Here is a 13,675-nt window from a genome sequence, read left to right as displayed (position 1 = left end):
ACTCAGTGCTTTCACTGGCAGGGCCCAGGTTCAATCCCTGCTCAGGGAATCAAGATCTTGCAAGCCCCTTCCCCCCAAACAAAAACAAACAAAAAAACCCTGACTTAAATTGCTTTATATGGATCTGCAACCGTAAATTCCACCAATCTGCAATGTTCCCGTCTAGTTTCAACCTAATAGCTAACACTTGTATGAAATGCTTACCATTGTATACATATTACTTCCTAAATGAAGAACCTGAGAATACTGAACTTATAGAAGTTCAGTAAGTTGCCCAATTTTTCACAGCTAACACGTGTTGTAGCCAAGATTTTATCCAGGCAATCTGATTCTAGAATCCATGCTTTTACCTATCACAACAAAACTAACACTCCTTAGATAATGCTTCCAATAGTACTCAAAATTTTATTCATCAACTTAACGTAAAAGTCCACATAGTAACTGTTTACCTATATATTAGTGATACACTGGGTGCTAGAATAGATCTCTGCTGCCTGAGACATTTATAGTTGTAACTCTCCATCATAGAAAACAACAACCAAACCTCATACCATTCTCCTCAAATACTGGCATGGTAATAAGCCACAATAAATGAGCACACATCAGTCAAAAATCTATTTGAAAAGCCATATATACAATAGTTGCCCCCTTATCCATATTCCAACTGACCAATAATGTAGCAAGAGAAAGACATTTGTAACAGGGATAAAGAGCAATAAGATAAATAACTGATATTTAATACCTCTGGGAATTACTCTTAATGTGTTTTGTCAATATTTGGTCATGCTTCAAGTTTCTCTAAAAATCTAAGTGTACAAATGTAACTAAATAAATGTCTAGCTTGAACCTGTGGCAAAGGAAAGTAAAATCAAGACCCTAAACTAAAGTTCATAGCCACCTGAGTACTCACCAGCTTCAGCTGCCTGGTCTTCAACTGTAGGTGCTGAGGCTGCCTCCTCTTCCTCACACAGACCATTCTGGTGGTTGTGGGTGCTGTCAAAGTAGTTTGACTGGAAAACACGCTCAACAATTTCCTTTAGAGCTTTATCTAAAAACACATTATGAATTATAATCTTAGACTATCTGACTTAAAAGATTAAACATTCTATAAGATATAGTAGTAAAAAAAAAAACAAACCCATCAACTGTTACTTAAAAAATTAAAACATTAAATTCCAAAAGAAATTTATTACAGAATAAGTGAACAAGAAATTATTTGTATTAAATTTTAAGCATTTTAAATAAGTTAGTCCAAAAAAAAAGTCCAAAATAAAATCATTAATTCTTTCAATAACCATATATTTAGCACCTAACTATACCTTACTCAATGTACTAGGCACTGGCACTACAGAAAGGTATGTAAAAGACACAGTATCTGCCCTCCCGATTATCATTTATTCATTCACTAAGCATTTATTTAGCACCTAACTATATGTTAAAAAGTGTACTAGGCACTGGGGCTACAGAAAGGTATGTGAAACACGTAGTATTTGCCTTCCCTAAGCTAACAGTCCAATAGAGAAGAGCTCTCAACTACTCACAAAAACAGTAAAATACCATCTGTGAAAAGAACTACACAGAAGTACATGCACCGGACCTAATCAAGCAGAGACCATGAGAGGCTTTCCTGGTGTAAGGATTACAAGAGCTGAGATCTGGAAGATGAGTCGTAGAGAGGGAAAAAGTATTTCAAGGCAGAGGCAACAGCATTTACAAAGCCCTGTACAAAGAAGGATGCCAAATACAAGTCAATTTAAGTATGCATTGAGGCTAAAGCAAAGGAAATAAGGAAAAAGCATAAGGAAGATATGTCTAAAGACTGTTAAGGGCCAGAGTTTGTAAGGTCTTACAAACTATATATATATAAAATGTAATTAAAATAAAACCATTAAAAGATTCTAAAAAGGGATGGATGGTGAATTCAGGTGAGAGCATTACAGAAGAGAAAAGGCAGAAAAATAGAGAAAGAAGTAGATTCAAAAGATATTTAAAAGGCAAATATAACTGTCAGAACTTGGTACATAAAGCTGTCAGGGCAGCAAGTAAAGGTCTATGTCAGGAGTTAATTTCCTGGCCTTGTATAGTACATGTAGATCAAGAACTATTAATGTTCAAGCTGGTTTTAGAAAAGGCAGAGGAACCAGAGATCAAATTGCCAACATCTGCTGGATCATGGAAAAAGCAAGAGAGTTCCAGAAAAACATCTATTTCTGCTTTATTGACTATGCCAAAGCCTTTGACTATGTGGATCACAATAAACTGCAGAAAATTCTGAAAGAGATGGGAATACCAGAATACCTGATCTGCCTCTTGAGAAATCTGTATGCAGGTCAGGAAGCAACAGTTAGAACCGGACATGGAACAACAGACTGGTTCCAAATAGGAAAAGGAGTTCGTCAAGGCTGTATATTGTCACCCTGTTTATTTAACTTATATGCAGAGTACATCACGAGAAACGCTGGACTGGAGGAAACACAAGCTGGAATCAAGATTGCCAGGAGAAATATCACCTCAGATATGCAGATGACATCACCCTTATGGCAGAAGTGAAGAGGAACTAAAAAGCCTCTTGATGAAAGTGAAAGTGGAGAGTGAAAAAGTTGGCTTAAAGCTCAACATTCAGAAAACGAAGATCATGGCATCCGGTCCCACCACTTCATGGGAAATAGATGGGGAAACAGTGGAAACAGTGTCAGACTTTATTTTTGGGGGCTCCAAAATCACTGCAGACGGTGACTGCAGCCATGAAATTAAAAGACGCTTACTCCTTGGAAGGAAAGTTATGACCAACCTAGATAGCATATTCAAAAGCAGAGACATTACTTTGCCAACAAAGGTTCGTCTAGTCAAGGCTATGGTTTTTCCTGTGGTCATGTATGGTTGTGAGAGTTGGACTGTGAAGAAGGCTGAGCGCCAAAGAATTGATGCTTTTGAACTGTGGTGTTGGAGAAGACTCTTGAGAGTCCCTTGGACTGCAAGGAGATCCAACCAGTCCATTCTGAAGGAGATCAGCCCTGGGATTTCTTTGGAAGGAATGATGTTAAAGCTGAAACTCCAGTACTTTGGCCACCTCATGCGAAGAGTTGACTCATTGGAAAAGACTCTGATGCCGGGAGGGATTGGGGGCAGGAGGAGAAGGGGACGACGGAGGATGAGGTGGCTGGATGGCATCACTGACTCGATGGACTTGAGTCTCAGTGAACTCCAGGAGCTGGTGATGGACAGGGAGGCCTGGCGTGCTGCGATTCATGGGGTTGAAAAGAGCTGGACACGACTGAGCGACTGATCTGATCTGATCTGATACATAAAAATGAAACTTCAGAGACATTATATCAAAGGAGTATAAAGTTAATCCTATACTCCTTTGATATAAAACTATTAGGAATTTCCTGGCCATACAGTGGATAGGACTCTGTGCTCTCACTGCCAAAGGCGTGGGTTCAATCCCTGGTCGGGACCAAATAAACTATTTAACAATTTTTTGAATACTGAACAGAACACTTCATGTGCTCTCTCCCCCTCTCCTTCAGAATCTCCTGCCTCAGAGCTGTTTTAAAAACTTATGAAAGCTGAATGCAAAAACCATACTAATTTGAGTAAATTACACCTTTCTATTAACTGTACATTCCTAAGATGCAAGAATGAGGCTAGGTAGAAAATAACATCAAAACAAGGGACAGGCTTAGACTTTAACCCTTATTACTCAACAGAGTTCATGAAAATTTTATCAGACATGACCAGAAGCTACTTTTGAATCTAACAAATTTACACCCATGTCAATTACTTTCTAATCAAGTGGGGAATTCAGTACATATTTGTAGCAAAACTAAATCAATAAGTTTTTTTTTTAACCAACAAATACAAACAACATGGGTCAACAAATCAAGAAAACGGATTTCTTACATGAAAAGATACACAAGCATTGGCTCCTCGTATTTGATTTACCCGTTTCCTTAAAGCAAATACATCCCAAATTATATCATACAGTTTTGCCAAAAACTCTTGTAATTTGTTTTCAATCGTAATAGCTAAAAAACAAGGCATGCAGATACTTTACTTTTGCCTTGCTGCTGCTGCTAAGTCGCTTCAGTCGTGTCCGATTCTGTGCAACCCCATAGACGGCAGCCCACCAGGCTCCCCCATCCCTGGGATTCTCCAGGCAAGGATACTGGAGTGGGTTGCCATTTCCTTCTCCTAAGTATATTCAAATATCTACTTCCGTAAATCAACATTAAAAACTGCTAACAATCCAGTCCCTTTTACTAAGTGGTTAAAATCTAAAATTCCTAATTTACTGAAGTAAGAGAAGGCAATGGCACCCCACTCCAGTACTCTTGCCTGGAGAATCCCATGGGCGGAGGAGCCTGGTAGGCTGCAGTCCATGGGGTCGCTAAGAGTCAGACATGACTGAGCAACTTCACTTTCCCTTTTCATTTTCATGCACTGGAGAAGGAAATGGCAACCCACTCCAGTATCCTTGCCTGGAGAATCCCAGGGATGGGGGAGCCTGGTGGGCTGCCGTCTATGGGGTTGCACAGAATCAGACACGACTGAAGCGACTTAACAGCAGCAGCAGTATAACTTAAAAATATCTTATAAAAAAAAAACAAAAAAACTACATATTTACAGTTAAGGAGCTCATATATAGATTGTTGGTCTAGATAATTAATTAGCTTTTTCAAAATACAAACAAAAGAATATCCGAAATTAGCAGAAGTCTAAGAAAAAAAAAAAAAAAACTAAGGCAATGATCATGAATAGAATGCATGGGGTGGAGTAAATGTTTTTCACAAGATTTCATCCATAAGGAAAAACCAGTCCCCATTTAACACCAAAAACAATGAAAGCCAATTTGGTGTTAATCTGTCCCCCAGAAACAGAATAAGTTAAGAACAAAACTATGTTAATTTAGGACTCCCATCTTTACCAATTTTTGGTTGTTTGAGCTGATGTTTTGATTTATATACACAAAAAAAAAATTTGCAAAAAATAAAAACATACAAAAAGGAAACAAACCAAAAAAGTAAAAAAGTAAACAGTGGATGAATATTACTTACATATTTCTAAAGTTTTCTTCAATTAACATTACTTTTAAATAGGAAATTAAACTTTAAAGGTTCTTAGTCACAAAAATCAAAAGTTGTCAGTGATACTTACAAGTTGTTCCACATACAGGTTTTTCCTTTCCTTCCAGCAAGTCCCACAGGTGAATGGAGGCATGTTCATACTGCTCATTCAACCTAATAATAAAACATCTGGTTAATTACTTTTCAGTTGTCAACACAACATTTAGAAGTTTCTGTTATACCACTATACCTCAAGCTCATGTCTCGTTCAGGGTCTGCTAATTTGTAGAACTCATCTAACAACGACAACTCCTCTTCAGACAATATTGGCACTCCATTCAAACCTTGCTTCAGGTCAGTTCTCACTTCATCATCTCCTAGTTTGTCCAAAACATACTGCAGCTCAAGTACTGTTTTTAAACGTTTCTGTTCAGCTTCCTCTCTCATAAGCTGCTCCCGACGTGCTGTCTTCTTTATTGTTTTCTGAATCTGCATAAAGACATAAACATAAGACATAGAAATAAATTTTATAAAAACTCATTTACTTCAATTTCAGGTCCAAAGTAAGTAAGACACGTTTCACTCACTGAGTTAGATGTGACTCTGACATACAAAAGAATGACTCCCAACTTTAAAAGTTTAACAAATGGAACTGTTTTAAGTAGTTATTTATTAGAAATTCAAAACACATGTTTTCCTAGAAGGTATTACACTATGGAAATGGTACCAATGAAGCAAATATTTGCTTCAAAATAATCTAGCAGACAGGAAATGAGGACATAAGTATAGGTAAAATATAATTGCTCATGAAATGATGCTAACTGTAGAAGCTAGGTATAGGTAAATGTAAGTTCATTATAGTCTTTAGTTCTTAAAATTTTCCATAATAAAAAGTATAAAAACTAAAAATTTTCATTAAGGTTCAGAGCCAATTTTAAAAAAGAAACCCTACCACAGCCACAATTAAAAAAAAATAATTTATGTCTATCTTTAATAGAAAATGGTTCAAAATTCTAATTTCAATTGCCTACTACTGACTTAAACGGAGATGTCAAACACACTACTACCCTCTTATCCCAAATAATCCACCACTTCCATTCTAGGAAGAAAGTCAGGAATGAGAAAATAAGTTGAGAAAGCAAAAGAAGTATGACAATAAAGAAAGACACTTTGGATGAAATGAGAAGTAGGGAAGACTATAAAGACTAGAAAAGGTAGGCTTGAACTAGGTTAAAGAAGCTCTTGAATAAAAAACAAAAAACATGTTTAATAACTGTGGAAAATGCAACAAAGGATCAGAGTTAAAAGACTGCCAAGGAAGTTAAGGGCCCAGTGAAAAGTTCCTTTTTTAACCAGTGTTAAAAAAAAATCAAAGGAAGATACAAGTATCTTCATTTACACTGTGACAGTAGCTTCAGAAATAGATACTCTATATTAAATTGTATATGGTAATTCTACTTCTATGACTCATTAAAAAAAAAATCAGAAACAAGAAATTGGGCAGGGTTCTTCAAGCCTGAGGCTTTGACCTAAGCTAAATGGAACAAATCCCTACTTGGATGTAAATCAAATAACCCCTATTCCATTTTCAGGAGTATCATCAATATTTCCCACCTTCAATAAAATTTAATAAGTAACAATAATATTAAGTGCATGAACCATTATATTAAGTGCATGAACCATTAGTTACGCTTCAAATACTGTTCTAAGCACAACCCTATAATGAGGTAGGCACTAATTGTTTTGGTTTTTTTTTACAGATAAGAAAACTGAAGCAATGTGACAGCCTTGTCCCTCTTTTTCTCCCTTTCCTTTCTAAACTACTGGCTCTTTCTCTGGAAAACCCTGACTGATATAGGTATAGGAAAGTTAAGTAATCCTTTCTCTAAAGTCTTACAACTATTAAGTAAAAGTGGCAGAATCAGGATTCAAACCAGGCAGCTTGGTTCCAGAATCAGAACTTTTCATCTACGTACTACATTGTCTCTCATCACATAATAAACTGTTTATTTCAACAAATCAGAGGCAACTTTATATTTCAAAGTTGTTGCAAGCCCTTCTCCAAGGAGCCAACACTAATTCAGAAGGATATTAACTTTCTGGTCTAAACTATCAAGAAAAGTATTTGACTCTGCTCGTACTTTTTATCCTGTTCCCAAAGACTTTGGTCACATCAAAAGATGTTGGGGAAAAACACACCCCTTCGTTGAATCAAGAGCTGAAACAAGTGCAACATATCAGCCGGCCACATACCTTAAGATCCCTAATGGAGAAAGTCGTAACCAATTATATAAACAAGCCTCTTTATTTTCTGATAGTTAACAGTATTGTAAGATAGTCCTGAGGCATAAGGGAATACGTGAAAGGCAGAAGTCTATCACGTTTATACAACCATCTCTTGGTATCCAAGGGGACTCAACTCCAGGACACACTACTCCACACCTCATGGATGCCAAAACATCTATAGATGTTCCAAGTACCTTATAGTACACCCTCTGTATCTGTGGATTCAACCAACCTAGGATTTCAATCCTCGGATCCAGACCCCTGCAGATACAGAAGGCTGACTGTATATATTTGCACAGATAATTTTTAGACCAATGATACATGTCCGTCATATATGAAACTCAGTCCTTTTAAAGGGCATCTTCAAGGTGTTACATTAAACTTTACAAAATTGTAAAGAAACTTAGATATAATTGGATCCAATCCTCTCCGCCTTGCAGAGAACTTATCAACAGTAATGCAAAAACTAAAACTCAAAAAATACAACAAAATTTTCTGCCTTCATTTTTAATATTTTATAAACAGATATGCCACCTTTTACTTACATCTTGGCTTAATGCCATGAAACTCCTCTGTAATTCTTTTGCAAACTCCAAGTTATTTGTGACTTCCTGGTACTTAGACACGGCATCCTAAAATAACAAAAAGAAAATCCAACTTTTACTGGAAACACAAAGAAACACAAAATTAATCTTATTAAGTTACATAAAATCTAAATAAAATATAACATATTTACCAGCTGATCTTGATTAAGCCTTTCCCCTTTGTTCATTCGTTCCTGATAATCATCAAGCTTGCCCTATATTAAAAGAAAAAAATAATTATATTCCATACTGGAAGTATATACCAGCTTAACAATGCTAAAATAACAAACCCATATAATTCTTTAAGTTTGTCTGAAATCTTGCCCTAAACATACTTTTTACATACTTTTTAGATAAACTACAGTTTAAGTTAGTATGTAAACAGCATTAGTTTAATTGTGAATTTAAAAAATGAATTTAAATATCCCTGCCATGCTGATACCAAATATTGTATTATAAGTCAATGATACGTTACTGCTTATTTTTAAAATTATTTTAATTGGAGAGTAATTACTTTACAATGTTATGATGATTTTTGCCATACATCAACATGAATCAGCCACAGGTATACGTGTGTCCCTCCCCATCTTTGGGCTTCTCAAATAAGATGTGCACCAGATGGCCCAAGCTTATGATACCCATCCACATGAGTGACAGCCACAATTCAATGAGGAGTCCACTTACACTCAAGTGACCATATCAGATACCTTATTTTACTAAGTGTTAAATTTTTGTTCTTCCCCTCCTCGCCAAAGAATTCATGTACGTTGTATATTTGTTTTTCTCAATAAAGACATGTGCATACTGTCTTTGATGTGCCCCACTCATTCCCCTTAAAAATGAAGTAAATTCAAGCTATCACTTACAGTCACAGTACACTAGTCATCAGCTTTGCTCTTTATTTTCTCACAAACGTAACTAAATGAGCAAGAGTGGGGGAAGAAAATTAAGCCTCTGGTTTAAGATCATTCTCCCATCCCTCCACCCGCCCAAAGTTGGAGGTTTCCTAGGCTACTATTCTTAAATTTAAAAAACTCCCCCACAAACATACTCAGGTAATAAGGTATAGTCAAAAATTCAATTGTTTTAAGGGTCAGAGGAGAAATAAATAGAAATATAAATTAAGGAAGAAAAATCTTAAATAATCACAATAAATTACAAACATACGTAGTTATTCCTTACCCTTGGCAACAGTAAAAAAAAAAAAAAAAAAGAAATCAAGAAAACAGATACAAACTAAGGTTCTGATAAAACTCAGGCACAGAAACAAGCTTAAAAGCAGTGTTCAAAAGTTGTTTTCAAATGATCCATTTTGTTTGTACCAGAAAACAGTATTCAACTTTCATAATCATTTTACCTTAAAGTTTATCACACTTTAGGTATACTAAAGGTAAATAAAATCAGTACAATCATTAAAACATCAATGGATGATGAAACTATTCAATCTTACTTAGGTGAACTATTTATACAACAGTAAGCCCCCAGGGCTTCCCTGGTGGCCCAATGGTTATTAAGAATCCACTTTGCAATGCAAGGGATACCAGTTCAATCTCTGGTCCAGAAAGATCCCACATGTCCCAGGGCAACCAAGCCTAGGCACCACACCAATGAACCTGCACCCTAGAGCCTATGCTCTGCAACAAGAGAAGCCTACACACCACAATTAGGGACAGCCTCTGCTCTCAGCAACTGAGGAAAGCTTGCTCTCCACAACTAGAGAAAGCCCCTGCACAGCAATGAAGACCCAGCACAGCCAAAAATAAATACGTTTATATAATTAAAACGTTAAATATATACATTAAAAAAATAAGCCTCCAACTAAGTTAATATAAAATTCAAGTCTAGAATTACAATGTCAACAATTTGAGATTTTCTTTAGTAATCAGACGAAAGAAAACTTTACTAATACATGTCCATGTATTACCTAAAAAATCTGACACTTTATGAAAGTGAACCATATTATTCTGAATTTCTTCCAACCATGAGAGACTTTGTGGTACTTACTCTGTTTAAAAAGAAAGCTTAATCTTTAAGAAAATGAATCAAGATTTTTACACTGATACGGTACACCTAACCCCTAAGAGAGAAGTTAAACTGCCTTAAACACTGAGGATGAACAAAGACAGTTCATGTTTTTAAAAGGACAGGCTACTTAAAAAAAAAACTAAACAAGTTAAAGATTTGCTTTTAATTATGATTTATGATGTAATAATAGCATTATAATCTGTATTCCAGTACTTAGAAATATACAAATAAAGATATGCCAACAGGAATGCCTGAAATTTAGTGCCAGTACACAGTTAAAGTTCTAGCACCTAGGCAAAAGAAAAACTGCTGTTAGCTTATACATTTATTATCTCCCCCTTTTAATAGCATTATACATTTTTCAAGAAAAATGTTGCTAAATCAGGACATTAGCACATAATGAATGCTCTACAAATCCACAGGGGATGGTTTCACATACCTAGCATTACCATTAAATGTCTGGAGAACTTAAAACTCCTAAAAACTGTGTGTATGTGTGTGTGTATATGTACACATATATATAAATATTTTTTAAGGTGTTAAGAATGGTACCTGAGTGGTAGAATTACAGGTAGAATCTTTTCCTTCTGTTTTGTACACTTATTTTGCAAAGACATAGCTTATATAATAGTGATAAAAAAAATTAAAATCTTGTGCTACACAAAAATGTTAAGATTGTCAGATTGCAGGATACTGTCAGGACTTTCACCTACAAGAATCCTTGAGTATGCATCTATATTATCCTAGGACGAGATATGGCAGAAAAGCTCCAATTTTCTACACAGCAGGAAATTTGCTCTTCATCCAACCCCAAGATCTACGTCAGATTACATTTTCTAAAGACGACTCACGTTGTACTGTTCTACAACGTGACCTTGGCACTTCTCGTTAAAAACTAGTCTAATTCCTCTGCCATAGTACTGAGCGGGCTTCAACCAAGAGAACAGTGGAAATGATCCTATGTGACTTCCAGGGTTGAGTCATAATAACAATGCATCTCTGCCCTGTTTGCTGGTCACTAAAAACAATCATGTTTGGAGCCCTGAGCCATCATTTAACACGTCCAATAACCCTGGGATTGCCATGCTATGAGGAAGCTAAGCTATGAAGAGAGGTCTCAATTAAGAATTCTGGTCAGCAATTCTAGCGTTACGTCATCCGAGCCCAAGCATGAGACATGTGAGGAAACAAGGTTGAGTCTTCCCAGCTGAGACCCCAGGCATCACAGAGCAGGTCAGCTCCACTGTATGCCCTAAATCCCTAACAGGCATCATCTGTGTGCATGATAAAATGAGGTAAGTCCCGGAGTAATCTGTCACACAGCAATAACTGGACGGTTAAGAGGTCAATGACAAGAGAAAGCAGCTACTATGCAAACTGGGCTTCATGGTACACAAATTCTTGAAATACTGTCACCCGCAAGATCTCTGTGTAGCCAAAATAAAGATCTATGCATTAAATACAAATAGAAAAATTGCCCACTTGGGGTTAAAATTTGCAGTACAAACTAAGATCATTACATAAATAAGGATTTGCTTGTCAAACTGACAGGTCCAACATTAACCCCCACAAAAACAGAGGGGCAAAGACAGGAATAAAGTACTCTAGACAAACACAGCTTTTTCATTCCCTAAGCTCCAAGACAGTTTCTAACATAGTGTTACAAATTTGTTAAATATTCGTATCATCCACATAAAATGAATATTAAGTTTTTTCCCCAGCAGAATGGAGTTGTTTTTCTAGCATTAGATATCTTCGTCAGAAAGCCTACCACAATATTGATATAACTGAAAACCTGCCCTCTTAGATTCTATCTTGAAATATCCATCTTGAAAATTCAATTCAGGGTTCCTTTTTCAACTGAGCATCCCTAATGTATTAAAAATTCATTTATAGCACCACATATGAGCAAGATGGCACAGTGGTGAAGAATTTGCCTGCCAATACAGGAGACATAAGAGATGGAGGTTTTGGCGGTGCCGCGCCGCCGGGAGCGGGCCGAAGCCCGGACCATGGCGGCGGCGGCGGCACCCGAGCGGGGTGGCGGATAACAAAAAAAAAAAAAAAGAGAGAGATGGAGGTTTGATCCCTTGGTCAGGAAGATCCCCTGGAATAGGAAATGGCAACCCACTCCAGTATTCTTGCCTGGAAAATTCCATGGACAGAGAGCCCATGGGGCTCCAACAAGTTGGACACAACTGAGTGACTGAGCACAGCACACATGAGCAAGATAAAAATCGGGCCATTTTCCAGGTTACTCGTAATCAGAATCTCTAAAGCAGAACCATGGAATTAGACGATACCCAGTACATGTCAAAGACTAAGACTATACTGTTATGTAGTACCGAGAAACCAGTCCCACTCTTCGGTTTCTTTGTTGCCTGTAACAGTTCAGAGTATTTGTTATGACAGGCATTCAAATTTAAAGTATCTTGCAGGCACTATTATCAATCACATTTCATTTAAATGGAAACTGAAAGGGCAATTAAATAACTTGCCTAAGGTCATCTATGAGATGAGATGGTTGGATGACATCACCAACTCTATGGATATGAGTTTGAGCAAGCTCCAGGAGTTGGTGATAATAAGACAGACAGGCAAGTCTGGCGTGTTGCAGTCCATGGGGTCGCAGAGTCGGACACATCCGAGCGAATGAACTGAACTGAAGGTCACCTATCCCAGAAAAATCACTTGTGCCTCAGCACTGTATTTCCACTCTATTCCAGCTATTGCTACACTTCATTTCTGCCCTTCTGCTGCTATCTTCTTCCTTTCTCCAGAACTGCAGTACACCCAGATCTTCCATCACCCCCCCCCAAGATTTTTTTCATCAGCAAAGCTGCTTTATCTAAACATTTTTTTAAAAAATTCACTAGGTGCTACAGGGCTGTGTGCTAAGTCGCTCAGTCATGTTAGACTCTCTAACCCTATAGACTGTAGCCCCCCGGCTCCTCTGTCCATGAGGATTCTCCAGGCAAGAATACTGGAATGGGTTGCCATGACCCCCTCCAGGGGATTTTCACAAGCCAGTAATCGAACCTGCATCTCTTAGGTCTCCTGAATTGGCAGGCGGGTTCTTTACAAGTAGCATCAACTGGGAAGCTATGAGGGCGGCATAAGATATTCAAAATGACTGTTCTCCAGAGATTCCCTTCCTTCCTGTTATAACCAACAAATTCCGTAAGTGAATAACTGGGAAAAAATGACAGTTAAAAAGAAATAGTAAAAAAAAATGAGAGACTCAAAAAACCACTAATTCTTCAACCAGACAACTGTGGTGGGGTGGGGGTGGGTTTAGTCGCTAAGTCGTGTCCATTTCTTGTGACCCCATGGACTGTAGCCTGCCAGGTCCCTCTGTCCGTGGGATTCTCCAGGCAAGAATACTGGAGTGGGTTGCCATTCCCTTCTCCAGGAGATCTTCCCAACCCAGAAATCAAACTCGGATCTCCTGCATTACAGGCAGATTCTTTACCAACTAGACAACAGTAACAGTAACAACTAGTTACTAGTAGACAATTAGTAAACAATAACAACTAGTTACTAGTAGACAACTAGTAAACAGTAACAACAAGAAAAATTAGCAAAGACAACATCTTTAGCTTGACTACCTAGGAAACTATGTTATTCTCATTCTCAATTAAGAAATCTCTAAACTGTGGGAGATTACTTAAAAATGAAGCTTAAAATAACAAAAATAGTAGTAATACCTAGCTA

The 13,675-nt window shown here is 37.2% G+C and overlaps 1 protein-coding gene across 1 annotated transcript in view; it reads right to left on the bottom strand.

Annotated features, from left to right (window-relative positions):
* CAPRIN1 (cell cycle associated protein 1) overlaps positions 1–13,675 on the bottom strand; it is a 36,659-nt gene that overhangs the window by 14,811 nt on the left and 8,173 nt on the right. Inside the window, exons 3-7 of the mRNA XM_070804024.1 lie at positions 8,089–8,151; positions 7,898–7,984; positions 5,317–5,555; positions 5,158–5,240; positions 911–1,048 (exon numbers count right to left, since the gene is read on the bottom strand). Coding sequence (XP_070660125.1) covers positions 911–1,048; positions 5,158–5,240; positions 5,317–5,555; positions 7,898–7,984; positions 8,089–8,151 — 610 coding nt within the window. The remainder of the gene's footprint in view (positions 1–910; positions 1,049–5,157; positions 5,241–5,316; positions 5,556–7,897; positions 7,985–8,088; positions 8,152–13,675) is intronic.

The sequence above is a fragment of the Bos indicus genome, chromosome 15 (genome assembly GCF_029378745.1).
Source record: "Bos indicus isolate NIAB-ARS_2022 breed Sahiwal x Tharparkar chromosome 15, NIAB-ARS_B.indTharparkar_mat_pri_1.0, whole genome shotgun sequence".
Lineage (NCBI taxonomy): Eukaryota > Metazoa > Chordata > Mammalia > Artiodactyla > Bovidae > Bos > Bos indicus.
This window is presented reverse-complemented; position numbering and strand designations above follow the sequence as displayed.